This window comes from Sinohyriopsis cumingii, chromosome 12, assembly GCF_028554795.1.
Source record: "Sinohyriopsis cumingii isolate HCF-2022 chromosome 12, ASM2855479v2, whole genome shotgun sequence".
Classification (NCBI taxonomy): Eukaryota; Metazoa; Mollusca; class Bivalvia; order Unionida; family Unionidae; genus Sinohyriopsis; species Sinohyriopsis cumingii.
The window spans coordinates 96,140,449-96,159,694 of NC_142972.1; the positions used below are offsets into that span (position 1 = coordinate 96,140,449).

At 36.6% G+C, this 19,246-nt stretch overlaps 1 protein-coding gene across 1 annotated transcript in view; it reads left to right on the forward strand.

Annotated features, from left to right (window-relative positions):
* Positions 1–19,246, forward strand: part of LOC149787034 (von Willebrand factor A domain-containing protein 5A-like) — a 60,201-nt gene that overhangs the window by 2,053 nt on the left and 38,902 nt on the right. Inside the window, exons 2-3 of the mRNA XM_089977580.1 lie at positions 17,601–17,803; positions 18,824–19,043. Coding sequence (XP_089833706.1) covers positions 17,601–17,803; positions 18,824–19,043 — 423 coding nt within the window. The remainder of the gene's footprint in view (positions 1–17,600; positions 17,804–18,823; positions 19,044–19,246) is intronic.

Below are 19,246 nucleotides of genomic sequence, written 5' to 3' on the forward strand. Positions count from 1 at the left end.
TGGGGTGACAAGGGTCAGAGAAAACTCGGACTAAAATTTCATCCGTTAAACAACATCAGCGGCAAATTATCACATAAGCAGATATTACAGTTTTAATATCGTGAATAAATAGGTTAAATGAGAAACAGGATACTGCTGAACACACGGTAAAGATTGTGTATAGGTTTATACATCAACACTATGGCCTAATGGGAGTTATGTTTACTGTCTTTATTGATACAGGTATACAATTTTTGAGGAATACCTATACAATAACTCGAGTACCTTGTATGACCCAACTTTACAAATAAAGACTTCGTCATGTAAACAAGAATAGGGCACAAATTTGAAGTTACACATGTTAACTATTATTTTAGGGAAGTACACACACACACACACACAGATATATATATATATATATATATATATATATATATATATATATATATATACACACACACACAGCTTGGCCTTACTCCAGATGTGCACCTTTCAAAAAGTGCTAGGTCCAATTGGTCATTTTCACTTCCTGAACTTAGAGGTAAATTGTGTTAAAAAGAGCGGATAACTTTTTTTTACATTTTATACAGTTAGTAATTCTTTCATTGCACTTTCAATAGCTGGTACTGTCTAGTCTGCCAAAATTCGTTTTCCCTATTTTAATAGCTGCTACGGATAGTGTACTTTAGGGAGCAGTCATTTTAGTTAACAGTGTGCTTAGACCATGTACAACTTCCGAAAGCACAATATCCAAAGAAGTATCATCCACATTACATTAATGTAGCATAGAGGTATGCCAACATTCTCTCCATTGTGCATGTTTTAAATGAAAACAACTTCACCTTACATACGTCAGTCTCTCAAAAGTACATAATAACTGGTGGGAGAGAACATTGCTATTATTATTGTATGATTTAATTTTGATTGTATGGCTGAAACATTTAATTCGCAAGCATCAAAACAGTCATTTTGAATAATTTTCCTGTATATCCCCCCACAGAACAGTATTTATGAGTGTCAGAGTCTCTAACAATTCCAGCCCCCCCCCCAGATAAAAAGTGAGCTATTTTAAAAATGCACATTACATATTTTTCAACATAGCAACCAATGTTATGCTGAAAGACAGGAACATGAAACTAGCCAGGATAATTTCTGAGATATCAGCAATAAATTGTACAGTTTGAAAAGGGATGGAACATATCAGGTTCTTAAAGGTCAAAGGTCAAAGTGTAAAATACTTGCCTATTGTTTAATGTGGAAGATGCGAATTTGCTTTTTCATCATTTATTTTTAACTTCATTGCAAATAAATGAAAAGAAACATTTTCACTATATATTTCTTTTACTTATTACAACAGTTTTAAATTTAAGTTGACTCCATTCCTATATTCTAAGACTTCTAATTCCCCATAATTAAGGTCACTACTCAATCAAACAAGCATCATGGTAAATTATGTAAGCAAGAGCAAAACGAGCATAATTTGCTTATTTTCATGCTTAACATCAATATTAATGTAACCATTTTATTCAGAACATCATACATAATGATATGAAAATTTAAAAAAAAATTGCATACATTTTTATATATGTTTTAAGGTGGCTCTCTACATTTTCGTGTTTTGCACAGGGTTAGAATTTTAAAGAAAAACAACTTCCCCGGCTTTCCTCACTGGTTATATATTGGCTATTTAAAAAAGACCTTGTATATCTTAGGTATAGTTCAACGAACCTTTAACTCCCTTTATTTTGGTGTATGATTGATGGGTGTAATATGGGTTATGGAGTATACAGCTTGGACTTAATCCAGATGTGCACCTTTCAAAAAAGTGCTAGCTCCACTTGGTCATTTTCACTTCCTTTAACTTCAGAAGTAAACTGTATAAAAAACAGAGCCGATAACGTTTTTTTACATTTTATATAGTTGGTAATATATTCATTGCACTTTCAATAGCTGGTACTGTCTTCTCTGTCAAAATTTATTTTCCCTATTTTAATAGCTGCTACGGATAATGTACTTTAGCCTAATTCAGACTGATTTATTTAGCACAAGGGAGCAGTCATTTTAGTTAGCAGTGTGCTTAGATCATGTACAACTTCCAAAAGTACAATATCCCAAGAAATATCATCCACATTACATAGCCTAGAGGTATGCCAACATTCTCTCCATTGTGCCTGCTTTAAATGCAGACAACTTCACCTTACATACGTCAGTCTTTCAAAATTACTTAATAACTGGTGAGCGCCCCCTGTGGAGCCTGGAGCTGACCTTATGTAACCTGTAATTGTTACATCATTTGCAGCAACAGGGTGATAGAACCGTATAATCACCCCACCCAAGAAAGAGTCGGAAAATAAACGAGTGATTTTAAAGTGATTCTCACTCGAAAATATTATTTTATGCACACCTTTGTCACGCAATGAAGTAACAATTTCCATTCGCTCAATTGTATGCCTTGCGTTGTTCCATGATTTGCCAGCGTTCGACTAAAAATGGCGTCCAAGGCAAAAATATTAAAATAGATCTGAAGCAAACTAAATTATCTTTTGGACCGCGTTTATGACCGACGATGATAATAGTATTGTTATTGACCCAGTGTAGCCTTCATCATCCAAAGATGAGGTAACGGTTACTCTTAAGATAAATCGAAATTTGTGCAGCAATGGTTGAAAACACGGGCTAAGTTTTCAAAAAGAAGTTAAGTCAAGTGAACACGCCTTTATGTTTTGCCATATATGTACAGAGGCTAAAACAAATCTTCTTGACAAGTGTGCAGAAAAACAATAACTTTCTGAACAGTACACTGGCAAGGTATGTTGGGTTTCCAGAACACAAACTGCTGATTGAAGGTCCAAAACACCAGGCAGATTTGAATGCAGGTTTACAAAAGCATTCTTCCAAGCAAGACATAGCAGTGAAAATGCTACTTAAGTGTGTACATTGACTGAATGTAGAAGACATCAATTTTTTAAATAAAAATCTCTTCTTAATTTAATACATGATTTAACGGCCGAAGAAATTGATGCCATTGGCATTTTGAAGAATTCTGCCATTCAGTATGACTCGGCTACTACCTGTTCAGAGTTACTGGAGAGCCAATCCGACATTGTTGAGAATAGTCTTATACGTGACCTGCAAAATTCGTCATTTGTGACAGCAATGGCAGATGAAAGCACTGACGTAGCGAACAATAAACGTCTTGTCGTTTATGCTCAGATATTTTTGATGACATGAAACCATTAAGAAGATTTTTAACAATTACAGAATGTTCGGATGCTTCCTGCAAGGGAATTGCCTTATTGGCTTTAATCACATTATTTAACTAATATTTTTGTTGTGTATTTAAACAATATAATTTAAAAAAAAAATACAGAAAACTGATCATTGGCTTGGATCAGACTCGTAGGTTTGGATTTTGACTCGCTGATTTTTTGCCTTGATGAGTCAACCGACTTACATGAAGCCATTTGCCAGTTGTGTGTGTGTGTGTGTATATATATATATATATATATATATATATATATATATATATAAAATACCATGTGTATGTATTTTTATTCTAGCTGTATTTCGGTTTAATATATATGTGGCTATTCCAAGAAGAAAGACTTTGATGTGTGTAGACGATGACCAAGAAATACTAATTACTAATGGAATTATTAATGGAGTGATATATAGTTGGGGTCCCGGATGTTCTTAAAAAAAGATTGTTGAATGCTTGTTTACATGGTTCCTCAAGCAACATTAATAATGGTGAAATCCGATATTTTGGAGACTAAGGAAATACTTTGAAAGCGCGATTCAAAATAACAAAAGCTGTTTACATACTGTGAATTCCCCGAAAAACGCCCCACTCCCCATTGACTGAGCATTTTTTTAAAGTGCGTCACCAGATCTTATTTACAAGTGAACCTAATTCCTCTTCGGAATCAGAGGCTCAGTAAGGGATAGGTCGGTTGTTTGTATGCGTATTTGTGTGTGTGTGTGCGTGTGTGGAGGATCACACCACCCCACTGTCAGTTTATATGTATGAAAATTCACCATCATAATTACGTGTATGTAGTTTCTATTCATGCACGATAAGTTACGTCTTTGCCTGTATGATTAAAATCAGATCTTGACACTCCTCGTAAGACTGTGGTAATCTCATTTTAATCAGATTGGGGATAATGTGGCTTCGAAGTCAGTGTGAGTCTTTGAGGGTAGATTTTTTATATTACACACATTATTAGATAATGAAATGTGTTCATGATATATCTTAGACCTAATTTTGGAGTTTTCATTTTAATCTCGCCTCTCTATATCCATCAAGTCTATAAATAGTGTTGCTGATTTTGATGACGTAAAACTACTGTTGCGCTATATCTGATGACTGGCAATGGAGGTTGAGCTTAGTTCTACCCTAACTTACGAAAAATTCAGCGGTCAATATTAAAGTGTTTCGTAATGAAAACCAATGACGTCTGAGATTTGACAGAGAATGGTGACACCGGATTTAATATGCTAATTCTGGAAAAAATGTAACTCATCCCATACAACCTCTAAAAGCTACCTTCAAGATGACATGTTTCGTTTACAAACAAATTACATTAATATCTCCTTGAAAATCAGTTAATTTAAATTATTTTATCCTCTGCGCTATGTTTTTTTTTTCTTCCTTAAAACATACTTTCTCAAGAGGTGACATTTAGGTAGTTCAAAATTGCTCAGGATTCATCAATGTGATTCAGATTACCAGACCACTGCTCTACCTTTACCACAGAGTTCTGGGCAATAATAGAATCATTAAAATGGATTAAAGACCAAAAAATTCCAAAAGCAGTTATCATCAGCGACTCACTTAGTGTAACAGAATCCATCAAATCTCACAGCACCAAATCAAGAGAACAATTCTTGGCTAGAGCTTTTTATATGCTTAAGGAATTGTCCACAGCGGATCAGATAGTTGAATTCATGTGGATATCCTCGCATATAGGAATCCCTGGTAATGAACTAGCTGACAGAGTCGCAAAAAACATGTTAAGGAACACTAACCCTGTCCCACTCAGATATAGCATAGCAGAAGCCCAAAGCATAAAAAGACACTATATTATCCAGAAATGGCAGGAGCACTGGAACTCCACTACCAAAGGCAGGATACTCTACTCCATTATAAAAGAAACCAATAGGTCCATCAAACCACCCAAAGTGAACAGCCTGGACTAAAAAATTACACTGGACAACAAATTTTTACAAAAGTCATGTTACTGAAATAAAATTAGTCAATTCTTATCAATTTTTATGTGCTGAACACGAATATGACAGTCAAATTGCAAAATTGGCTCTAGTTTTTTTGTAATCTGCAAGAAATTAATGTTTACATAACGAAATGCATTCCAATAGTAAAAGGTCAACTGTAATAGCCTACCTATAAAAAATCAAGTCATTGACTACATCTTAGATTTCTTCGCCTGTCTCTTGTACAGCTGTTCGGGAGCATCTCTGAGGAGTGTCCAGCAGTAGTCAGCCAGCATTGTAGTGGATCATTTTCCCTGGTATCTTTGTTCCACTGTTGCGATATCTTGATGAAAACGTTCGCCGTGTTCATCACTAACAATACCACAGTTGCTAGGAAAGAAATCCAAATGGGAATGAAGGAAGTGAATCTTTAGAGACATATTGCAGCCAAGTTTCTTATACTTCATCAACATGTCTTCTACTAGTTCCTTATAGTTTTCTGCCCTAACATTTCCGAGGAAGTTTGTAGAAACTAGGCGAAAAGCGTTCCATGCTTGTTTCGCGTCACCTTCCAGCAAGTTGTTGAACCGGTCATCTTTGAAAAGCTCTCGAATCTGAGGACCCACAAAAACTCCCTCTTTAATCTTTGCTTCGCTGAGTCGAGGGAATTTTTCATGCAGGTATCGGAATGCTGGCAAAGTCCGGTCAATGGCTTTCACGAAGTTCTTCATCAAACCTAGTTTGATGTGAAGGGGTGGTAGCAAGATTTTCTGAGCCTCAACCAGAGCTGGGTGTTGGATATTCTTCTCTCCAATGGCTACATTCTGCCTGTGAGTCCATTCCTTCCTCATGTAGTGCATTTCCCTTGCTCGGCTATCCCACTCGCATAAGAAACACATGTATTTTGTATATCCTTGCTGCAGTCCCATTAAAAGGGCAACTACCTTCAAATCACCACAGAGGTGCCAGCTGTACTTGTTATACTCAATGGAATTCAGTAGCTGCCTTAAGTTATCGTATGTCTCTTTCATGTGGACAGCATACGCTACTGGAATAGATGGAAGAATGTTTCCATTGTGCAAAAGCACAGCCTTGAGACTCAGTTTCGAAGAGTCTACAAATAGTCTCCATTCTTGTGGGTCATGAGTGATTTTTAAAGCATTCATGAGGCCCTCAATATCGGAACAGAATATCAGATTACTTTCCTTTCTGAAGAAAGGCTCCAATTGCTGGTGGCGCTTTCGATATGCAGTAATTGTGACATCTTCTTCTAGAAGATTCCATTGTTGGAGTCTTGATCCTAGCAATTCTGCCTTGTTCTTTGATAAGTCCAAATCACGAATCAGGTCATTTAGTTCTTCCTGTGTTATCCTGTGTGGGGTTGATGATGCACCACAGTGAAAATCTGGATCACTGCATGCTGATGGACCAGGAGAAGAACAGGTCGACTCACCTTTGTCTTCGTCAGATGAATCAAGAGAATATTCTGCTGGAGGTTCTGGAATAGGAAGTCCCTCACCATGTGGAACTGGTCTCAATGCAGACGGAATGTTTGGGTAGACTATTCTCGACTTCTTTCGCTTCGTTATTCCGCCGGAAAGAGGAGGAACCAAGCAGAAGTAACAGTCATTTAGGTGGTTGCTTGGATCTCTCCACACCATTGGGACTGCAAACGGCATTGATGACCTTTTGCAATTCAACCACTGTGAAAGCTGTGTTGTACATGTAGCACAGCATATATGCGGAGCCCAAGGCTTGTCTTGGTCACCAACCTTGCATCCGAAGTAAAGATGATACGCCTTCTTCACTTGAGAATTGATACTTTTCTTCTGGTTGGCAAATGTCACTTCCCCACAAATATAGCAAAAATTGTCCGCGGTATTAACACACTTTCGAGGCATTACTGTTCTTTATTGTACGTAAATGGATAAAATAATAAGTTTTATGTAACAGTATCTTGAACTGTCTCGCACAACGTCTAAAATATTTTAAATGCTGAACCTATCTGATTGGGCTTTATATAGTACACTGCTTACGTCAGCTTCAGCAGCCGCCTGGCATTAGTATAATAGGCCTACACATGTATAGTACACTGCTGACGTCAACATACTTCAGCAGCCGCATGGCATTAGTATTGCATTGCATCAGAAAATGATGCAATCAACTGTGGATGATGTGAGCATGATGGTATTATGCAATGTTACATCATTATTCCGGATGTTGCTGCAGTCCTACTGGAGAAATTTACACAGTGAAACATAGAAAATGAGGTATATGAATATCTTCAAAACGAGAGCCAATACAAATTTTTCACGGTTATATTCGTGTTCGGCACACCAAAATACTACAGATTAGGGCCTTTTCAAGTCAGTAATGATTTCACTGTTGACCAGTGTTATCAATCGCATCCTAACCGGAAAAACAAGAAAAAGGAAGTTTTGGCAAACATCTAGGACCCAAGCCCGCTAATATCAATTGCTATCACTGCAAAACCATTGAAGACCTGCCACATATATTCAATAGCTGCTCAAAATATCAGGTAGCTAGAATGGAATTTCAAAAAACACCCCAAAAATTGGATCTTCTACCACTTAGACAGATTCCCTTAAAAATAACAACCCCAACACAAATCTGACTTACCAAAACATACTTAAATTCCTAGATATATCCAAGCTAAAAGAAAAAATATAAAACACCCGAAAATCATAAAATAAACAACCCGAACTCACTTAAAAATAAATTTCCACTAGCAGATGGGCACCCTTGACAGGTCCTGTGGGACCTGAGTACTCAGCAAGGGTGTCCCTCTAGCTTAAAAATAACAACCTGTAAAACATACATAACCCACCCAAATACTCTCTAAAACCAGATTAATATATTTAGACGAACGCTTTTGATACGTCCCTAGGGACCTGAATACTCAGAAAAGGTTCCCGTCTACTTAAATCCCAAATATATCCTGAAAAATCAGCAAAAATGATATTTAAAAAAAAATCTTCTGCTCTGCTCTCTTCCTCTCATTAACAGGAAAGACAGCCAAGGTAATACAGCTGCCTAATTCTGTGATACAGACCATACTAACACTAAAACAGCACAGAGTTTTCCATCCAATGCAACCTAGCTCATCTTTAGAACAATTTCAGACACAAGAATCAAAACTAAAAATTCGTGCAAGTACATTCATTTAGACCAGTACCCTGGAATGAGTAGACTCCTGACTGCAGATGGTCGCCTGCCTTCCTGGTCACTACTCCCTCGCCTCAGTCGGACACAAATAAGCGTGCAACGCGCGCACGAAACACCAAACATAAATAAAAGCAAAAATAAATGAATAGCGAGTGACACTATGGTGTCCGAATCCTTACACAATTCTGTCAAGAGGCTTTCAAGAACTACCCAGTCCAGCAGCTAGTAGAAGCAGTTAACTACATTTTTACGCTACACAGCTACCATTTCCCCGAAATTACCCGAGAGGAAAAAGGACTGCGGATAAATGTAAAGAAGCAGAAGAAAAACGGGGAACTTCTGCCTAAAAACCCTTCTAAGGGCTACCAATATTGCCTCTTATCCAGGGAACCATTTTGGCTTGGTATCCCGTTTCGATAAAACTGTTATGTACACTAACTTGATCCTTCAATCCACCGGTTCAAAATTCAAATCTTTTATGACCTAACAGCGACCAAACCTTTTATATGTCGCTCAGACATAATAGTTATTAAACATTTGTAGGGCATCTACAACGTACACTATGTACTAGAATTTTTTCGATTGTTAGGACGTAGGTAAATTTTACAAGTTTTGATTTAACCCAATTGCACAGGTGGCTAACACGTTATTGGCATTTTTTATAGTCCATTAGTACAACTAGACTAAATTTGGCTAAGTACGGGCTGGCGTTTTTGGGAGTACACGACATCCATGCCTGACTTGCCGAGTTCCTTGCCCTCTTGCCTCTCTCGGACATCGTATAACGGCGGAGATGTGGAACAATTTCCACCCGACTAAGGTGTCCCGATGTGACGTCATCGTTGCGACCAATCGCAACGGGCGTTACATACTGCTTGAGTCGACACCTAGCACAGTCAATAACTGACTGAAATCAACTTTTTGCTAACATGAGTGTGTGTTGGGCCCTTTCCCACTCATGAAAGCCCTTCATTCAGGTCGTTAGAGATATATAGTCATTCGACCTGACGGCTAAATTAGCAGTGCTCCTTGTGCACATAAACGCCTGGGGAATGTGGCACTAATTCCTTGCCCCATAAACCCGTCGCACATGCCCTTCTGGGCGCACGCGACGTAAATCCAAGCAATCAACCAATCAATCAATCACAAGTTATTCTGATTTCTTTTTCTTTTCTTTATTTTGTATCTTCTGCAAACATCCATATTTGAAACCAACTATGAAATCGCAAATATGTAATCAAGGAAATTAAAAGGTCTATACTGCAAAGACACGGCATCAGAATTCGACTGGTATATTCATGGTTGCAGCTTGTGGCATTTTCGATATAATTGCATAACATAACGTATGACCGACAGAGGTCGTTGATGAACTGATTGGTATGTATTATCATCTTTACAGACCGAAAGAGTTCATCACGTGACAGATTTACGTTTTTCAAAAAACGGTGTCATGTTGTTGTAGTATGTTTATCGCCATTTTCAGCACACGATATGCTTAGGTTATTCACAGCGGCCAATATAGCAGGTGGAGAAAGAACCCAGGAAAAGTCCAGTAAAAACCGCCAAGACACTGGAAGATATTGGCAGTCTTTCTCACAGACCCACATTGGCCCAGCCCGAGTCTCGAACTCACGCGGACAGGGGTGAGAAGACAGTGATCTGTGACGGCGATGGTTTTAGACCACTCAGTTGCCCCCTCCTCATGATGTGACATTATATATATATATATATATATATATATATATATATATATATATATATATATATATATATATATATATATATATATATATGATACAGTTATGCACTGAACTGTAACAGGTCCATCGTCAAGAGGGAATCCCCTTTCCTAAAGTGTTTTGGCGCTGACCCACAACGCTTTCCAGTTGAAAATTGACCTTTTTGGTCAGACTGAGACCGGAGCCTATTAGCTTTCCATTGCTCCTCTCTCTTTCGCCAATACAACTTTCCTCAGCCTGTTTGACAACTTTAGTGACTAAATTCTTGCAACAACTTACTGTAGTCCTGATGACGCCAATAGCACGCCAAAAGGTCTGTACTGCTAAGTCATGGCATCCGATCTCTACCTGTACATTCCAAGCTTTCCATTCGGTCTGCTGGTACTCATGGATGAGTGGCCGATACTTCGCCAATGTCCAGTTATAAGCCTTTTCCATCCTAACATTTTAATGCACTGTCAGTTCCAAAAAATCTCATGTTTGGGGACGCACTAACCACAGTGAAATAGCAGGTCTAAATATGCTGATACAAGTGTCTCTTGAGAACTTCAGCAGTTCTTTTACATCTGCTTTCATTTCTCAAACCTGCCCAGTTGTCAAGATGCCTTTGAGTCTTGCCGATTCTACCAAAACTGATGAAACTGGAACCTCTTCTCACGTCATGTTTCTTTATCTTTGGTATATCGATACTGGCAGAAATCTCAGCAAGCACTTGGTCATGTGGCCAAGGATAACAAGCGTTTGTTAGACCTACGTTCCAGGATGACAGCACGTGCTATAATATTTTGGCGCATTTTTTTTTTCAATGTCATTTTGTAGTAAAACGACAGTTAGAAATAAATTAGGACCTTGTTAAATTTATTTACTTTATTAAATGCAATATTTGTAAATGTACAAGAATAATTTTTGATATGATGAAATGATGATGTCAACACATTTCATATAAATTTAAACAAGCAAAAGACTAAATGTATTGTCTCTTCCATTTCAGTCCAAAATATTGAAATATGGGTGATTCATAAAAATATTTTGGAGAGAAAGAGAGAGAGTTGATCGTTGTTATTTGTTGTTATAGGGTTTAACGCCCATTTTTCAGCACAAGATGAGCTATACATGGCGGCCAGTATTAATGGTGGAGGAAGAACCGGGAAAACCCCGGAAAGAACCACCGACCCACGAGAAGCTACCGGCAAGCTTTCTCACATATCCACATTTGCCGAGCCCGAGACTTGAACCCACGCAGACAGAGGTGAGATGGCAGTGATCCGTGACAGACAGCGCTTTAGACCACTCGGCCACTCGGGGCCCCTGAGAGTTGATCGCTTATTTGCTTTAAACATCAGATAATGAGAACGCGATCGAATATTTTTTTTTTGTTTTTTTTTTTTGTGTTTTTTTTTTACGAACGCCGTTTTTAAGAAACCCCTTCAGCAATAAAAGATAAAGAAAACTTGCAAAAGATAAGATCCAAGGTCAGTGCAAAATAGCTGGATATGAACCTATTTAAATTACAACTAAAACAATCTCGTTAGTTCTATGTCTCAAATTTGATGATACAATTTTTGCTGAATGCATTAGTGTATTATACCAACTGGCCAAGAAAGAATTTCTTCAAATGATGTTTTAAACGAAGCAATGGAATTCGAATTGCGTATCCTCAGGGGAAAGGAATTCTAAAAGGTAGGTGCTGATACAGTGAATGAGCTTTTGAGGAAGGATTTTTTTTTTAAACCACGGAATATGCAGATCATTCTTAGTAGTTGATCGGAGATTACACTCAATACTTGATAACCTAGTTAAGTTATAATCTGGAGAAAGATCGTTTGAAGATTTATATGACATCAATAAAGAATACATAAGTAGACATAGTAAACGTGAAAACAAAAGATTCGAGTGAGTCGTAGTAAGAAGTTTCAGAATTATTCAGTCGACCTTTTTCTGGAGTAAATCAGTTCTGGATAGATTATAATTGGATATCGTTTCCCCATTTGGTACAGCCGTAGTCTTTCAGTAGTAGTGCGAATCCCGAAAACTTAAGTTCGAGTAACTAGGGAGGTAGAAATTTCAACACTAATTTTAAGAGATTTATTATTTTGACTATAATTGCACATTATGTGATCGATATATGTATTCCAGCTGAGATGTTGATCAATTTAGATACAAGAAATTTTGTATTTTTAACACTAGACACCTCTAAGACATTTTGCATTAGAAGTAAATTCATGTTGTTCCGATTGTCATGCATTTCAATTTAGAGGCATTAAAACAAAACTGATATATACCTGATGTCGATGTGAAGCTTATTTAGAGGAGAGAGATTTACCAGATGAATGCAATGTAGAGTCGTCAGTGAAAAGGTCTATGTTAGAGTGCACTGGAAACAAGACTAAGTCATTGATAAACAGCAGCAATCGACTTAGCTCTAATGTAGGTCCTTGAGGAACACCACTTAAAGCATAACTTGAATCAGAAGTATATTTACCCGAGCAAACGACCTGATATCCCTTAGTGAGATACCGTGTGAAACAGGCAACTGAGTTTGAAGAGAACTTGTAGGCTGATAGTTTCTTAATGAACGCCGATTGGTCAACCCAATCTAACGTTACTTTTTTAAATCAATGTAGATTGCGCAAGTACGTTCGCCTGATTCGATCAATACTAGCCATTGGTCTATAAGTTTCGTCAGTGCCGTTTGACATGGGTGTTTCTGTCATAAACTTGATTGTGATTTATGGACGGGTTGGTACTTGTTAAGATATCCGAAAATATGTTTTCTGACATGTTTTTCAATATTTTTAAAGTACTGATAGAACAGATTTGGATCGAAGATTTAGATGGGTCATTCTTTTCATTTCCCATATGAACTGCGAATACTTTTGCTAAAGCAGACAATTTCATAGTTTTGGGGTGAATTCCATCTAGAATCGCAAATATATTAGTATGTATTTTATCTATAATATCAATAGTATCAGTTATTTTCATTAGGGGGTTATTGAAACTGACATGATCGGTTACTATTTTGTTCACAAATGCAGTAAGCTTGTCTGAGTTAGGCTCAGTAAAATTAGACCTGTCACGTGTTTGGGAAATGCATTAGTACAAAAGCAGTTCAGCTGGTGTGCGTTATCATGCTCATCAGTGTAACTAGTGTCATTAAGTATAATTTCACATGGAGTTAGGGGTGTTAGTTTCTTTGAAGTTAGTTCTCGCAGGCGATTCCAGATGGATATGTGGTCAGTTTGAGCCGATGACTTTATTGTAGAAGGAGCGCTTGCGTTTTAGAATGGGTTATTGACTTTGTTCCCCCCATAAAGGATAATATAACTTTTTTACTTTTTTCATAGTAGTCTCGTTTACGTTGCTCCTCTACGATTTCATCAGTATACCAGTCTGGTTGGTTTGATCGTTTCAGTCTGTGTTAATATACTGTACTAACATTATGATGCTACAAAATATCTGACAGTTACAGGTCACATGAGGTCAGCTCGAGTGTCTCGCTCAGATGTTTACCCTAAATTATGAGGCTCTGTAGCGGACAAAAGATGGTACAATGAAACTTTAATGTCATATGTCCAGAATTCCAATTTCACGTGTTTTATAAAAAATACTTGTCCTTAAAATTCCATTTTCTATGTCGAGATTTTAGATTGCGTCTGTTTAATTAAACAGTAGTGGTTGAAAATTATATTATCTATGTCGAGATTTCAGATTGTGTCGTTTGAATTACACGGCGGTGGTTGAAATTTTAATGTCATACGTAGAGAATTCCTAATTTACGTATTGTTTCAAAGAGTTTATGTTGAAAGTTCCATTTCATACGTTGAGTATTTAGATTTCATCTCTTGAATTATACAGCGCTGGTTGAAAATTATTTTTAATGTCGAGTTTTTAGATTGTATCTTCTGAATTACACGGCGGTTGTAGAAATTGTATGTCATATGTCGAGAGTTTCAATTTAAGCTGTTGAATCACAATGATTGTGGTGAAAGTTCCATTTCGTATGTTGAGTTTTTAGACTATATCTGTTGAATTACACAGCTGTCATTGGACATTTTATTGTGCTTGTCAGAATTGTCATTTTTTATATGGTGAAATGATGTGTTGGTGTTAAAAGTAACATTACACCATGTCCACTTTAACAATTCAAAATAATATCGAGTATTAAGATACATCATTCGTGTATTCAATTATGAGGCACCATTACATTTTATGCATTTACAGTTTGAAAGTTACCATTCACAGGTCGAGAATTACTATGAATTTCTTCGCTAGAGGTCGCTATAGTGAACGGACCGCGTTATTTTTAAACAAGGAGGCTGCTTCTCGTTGCTATGAAATTCAACAGATGAAAAATAAATACTCGCCATATGAAATGGAACTTTCATCACAAACAGTTACATACAACGTGTGAATTAGGGATTCTCGACATATGATATTACAATTTCAACCACCTGCTGTGTAATTAAAAATATACACTGTAAAACATCGACATAGGAAATAGAACTTTAAACCACCACCATATAATTCAACATATAAAATCTAAAATTTCAGTCTAGAAAATGTAACTTGATTCAACACTTGATATTGGATTTCTCGACATTCGACGCCGAAAATTCAACTACAACTTTCTCATTGGATCAGCTTTTGTCCGCTACGGCGCCTCATACTAAATGCCTTATGATAACGTTAGCGTGAGAAGCTAGTGTGCTAGTGTTTTAACTGTTTCAGTCAGTTGTAATCTAGCCATTAAAGTAGTTCGACCAAACCATGTTTAGTGTTATTTAGTAAAGCATAATACATTCTTTTGATTTGTGGGGGGTGGGGTGGGGTGTGTTTATTTAAGATAATAAGAAAACTGGTTCCAGGTATGCACATCATAATTAGGCTATTAAAAATAGTAAATGAGCTATATTGTGAGATAGTTCAGAGAGAAATTCATTTTCGACATCTTTTTTTAAGAATCGGTATTACAGATAGGAGTGTAAATTATGTTACTTTGCGCTCTGCTTGCTGCTTACGAGTTGTATTCTGTGAAATTAGCAAAATATGTACAGATTAAAGGCGAGCTTGTTGTTGCAATATGTGGTGGAAAAACACACACTTTGGCCAACTTTACAGATTACTTGTATATATCACCTCTGTCCGAGTGAATGTGAGTCTCGGCTCGACCGAAATGAATCTGTGAGAAAGCTTGCTAATAGTGTCTCGTTGGTCGGAGGTTCTTCTTCCACCAAAATATACCGTCAGCCAGGTGTATCATATATGATGCTGAAAAATGACGTTAAACTCCACAAAACGAAACAATTTATATTCAATATTTGATATTAGGCATAAGTTCTTTTCACTTAAAATGTTTAATTTCTTTAATTTAACATGTTTATTATATTCATTTTGCAAATTCAGTGAATGTATTCAAATGAAATAGTTTTTGCAGAAAATTCCAACGTTTCACACACCTTATTATTTCATTGAGCTCAACTAAAGATTCGAAGTTTAATATCGCATACAAAATAAGAAATCACTGTTGTCAGGAATGAATACTCTACAAGAAATATCTAGGAGCCTGACGATATACACAATGATTAATTCGGTGACGCTATCTTTCGTCATAATGAGTTCGATTGATTGACAGCCCATATATCACGGCTTGAAATCCTGTCGGCAGTACAATCAACTATTTTAATTGATTTTGTCAAATTAAATCAACTATATTGATTAAACATGCACACATAAATACAGAATTTTTAATAAGTTTAGTCAAGGGTTTGTGTAAATACTATTTAGATGATCATATGGAAGCGGTCGTTATCAACAGGTCTCATTTATGTACATATTTTGACTTACGCATACACGAAACTCTATGGAAGCTTGCCGCTATACCCAGCGTTCTTCATATTTGTGTGGTCGCTTTAATAGGTTTGATGGTATTATCTGGTATTGGTATATTGATATTGATTGTGATTCAAGTACATGTTTGTAACCTTGCAAGGTGACTGAACTATATACTTGTTGATCTAGTCGTTATGTACTGACCTTGTTAAAACACGCTGATCAATTCCGTCAATGCTTAAGTCTATCCCGCCTGATTCGGCGGCGCTTTATTCAACGGCATATCTGGGTCTGTGCTGACTGTAATCGGCTTGAGGTTAAACATGGGCGAAATACAGTCAAATGTACATGGAACATGTAGTACACGCTAAACATCTCTCTCTCTCTCTCTCTCTCTCTCTCTCTCCACAACGTAAAATTCCCACTTCACAGATTTTCACCAAGTGGAAATAATTCCAACAGTAATAGCGCAATAGATTTTTCTTAAATATAAAATCTTCACCCTATTCAGGTACTATAATTTACATTATACTTTATTCTTTTACTCGTTACACCTGCATTGAATAATCGGGATATTGTAATTTTTTTAACTAGATAATGAACTGTATGACATCAAAATATGACTAACAAAATGATGCTTGGTTTATCTTGCATATATAATTAGGGCGCAGTTTGCCAATATGCTAAGATGAAGTTTGCCAGCATGCTAGGAAATATGGAAACATCTGGTAATTTGAAATATAGTATTATGACCTTACTCTACAACTTACAGCCATTTTTGTATGGTCAATATTCACTTATGCTATGATTCGCCATGGGCGGCAAGATATGGTCATGTTTGTTGTTGCTTCGATGGTCAGTATATAGTTTCCATTGTATCAGCCTAAAACTAATTTTCTTGATGAAGAAAATATATATGACATCTAACTTTTAACAAAAGCATTGCTTAGCATGTGATAGATTATGATGTTCTTCACTGTTACCAAATTAGGAACTTTGCTTGATAAAATAACTCTGAAGAACAGAGAGAGAGAGAGAGAGAGCTTGTAGCATCAAATTGGGTGATCCTTGTAGAAAATCGGCCACAGCTAATGGTATATGTAGAAACTGGGACAGACCTATGGTATATGTAAAAATGGCAGAGCAAATGGGTCACAGCTATTGATATATGTAGAAATTGTGTCATAACTGGCGATACATAGGCCTTTACATTTACAAAAAAAAATAGTTTGCAAGGAATAGACGATTCTTACTCCGTCGTCAATGTATAATTGGACTGTATGCTACTTGATCGAATGATAATAGGATAGTGTAAAACCAGACGTCTGCAGTCAGAATCAGTGTCAAGGGAGATAGCTGGTTAATATATCATAGGACTTTTCATCTCATGTTATGAGATAAGACGAAAGGACTAGCGGATGATGCGTCAACTTTCCATCCGTTTCACAAATAAATGACAATAATGGCTTCAGACTCGAGACCTGGAATGACCTCGGTCGAAAACGTAATATATTTTGTAGATATGGAATTGTGTTACTTATTAATTTCATAATTGTCTAATAAGAAATTCATCAATATAATACATGAACCATATGTCCTTTCCACCTTTGTACTCTAGCATCCATATCATTAAAACGTTTTGTTCTATTCTAGTCCCACTGAAAGAAATTGACGTGTCTGTGACAATTAATGGCTTTGTTGCTGATGTTCAGTCCACATCGTTGTATATTAATAATGAAGAATCCCCAATAGAGGCCATTTTTACGTTTCCTTTGGACGACCAGAGTGCTGTGTACAAGTTTGAGGCTGATATTGATGGTAGACATCTGATTGCTGAGTGCCATGAAAAAGAAAAGGTAATACATGATTTTAGTGGGGGTTCGGGAAATATTCTAAGTGCATGTTGAATTGAATTCTATTTCTTTACTAATTTAAGTATAAGTTATTCAAATTTTTGTTTTCTTTGATTAGTGTTTATTCAACAAAACATGTTCATGTATGATTTAAAACAATATATATATATATATATATATATATATATATATATATATATATATGGATTCAGTAGAAAGTTGGAGCTGTGTCAATCAACTTGTAGTAGATTAATCATATGCAAATATAAAAGTTTACTTGATCAGTTCTAGTATATAGAATTATTTCAAAGATCACTTAATGTTAGCACAGAAAAACGAAGGAATTCACTATGTGATATGACTTGGGTGTTAATTTGAAAATGGTTTTGGTAATTGGAGGTTTGCACTGCCATTAATATTTGCATATTAATTTCGGAGTGCCAGATGGTATCTTAAATGTAAGTTGGGTCGGTAATGTGAAGAAAATACAATGTCTCAGACTTGAAGATTTGTGATATTCTTAGAGAACGTGTTCAGCTGTTTCCACTTCTCTGCATGTGCAGTACCTGTTGTTAAAAACATGATTTAGGAATGAATCGTTATTTAAACTACTGTATTTGGTTCACAATTGCATGTGAAGAACTTGATCCACCCATGCACCAACAAATTAATACGAAGAAATTTCATGTGTATCCCGATTCGGGTAATTTTTAAAATTTTGACGGATTACTTATTATTTCAGACAGTAGCATGTTACACAGTTGAATTGCTGATGGCAGACATGATTTCTGAAACAGTGTGGTTCAGCACAAAGAGGTCAGATCATATAGTTTTGTTTCTTATCAACATATGTATTCGTCCAATATGAATTTTTCATTTGACAGAGCTATCTTTTCTGTGTACACTTTTTGCAAGACTTGACCGATTTATCAAGTCTCTGAAGTTAAAGAGATTTTATGCGCTCTGTTCTGTTAACTTGATTTTCTTGGTTTTAACTTAATATCTTGAATATAATATTTGTAGGCTAAAGAAATTTATGATGATGCCGTGGCGTTTGGTCATACAGCCATGCTGCTTCAGGAGGATGAGAGTGCTGGAGATACTTTCAGATGTAAACTTGGAAAATTGCCTTCAAAAGCCGAGGCAAAGATTACCATGGGGTTTGCAACAGAATTAGATTTGGAAGCTGATGGCAAAGTGAAATTCACTCTTCCAGGAGTTCTAAATCCACGCTACTCACCAGGTAAAGACAACAAAGCTCCAACAAAATGGGCTACTTACCATCTTTGCATCTTCAGTGGAAATTTGGTTGCACTCCTTGTAGTTTGAAAATCAGTAGAAATCAAGATATCTCTCGCAAACTTTGCCAAGCACCATATCAATTACATGCGTTTTAACTCTAGATTGGTGGACAGGATGTGGCAAACCTCCATTGTTAACTCTGTA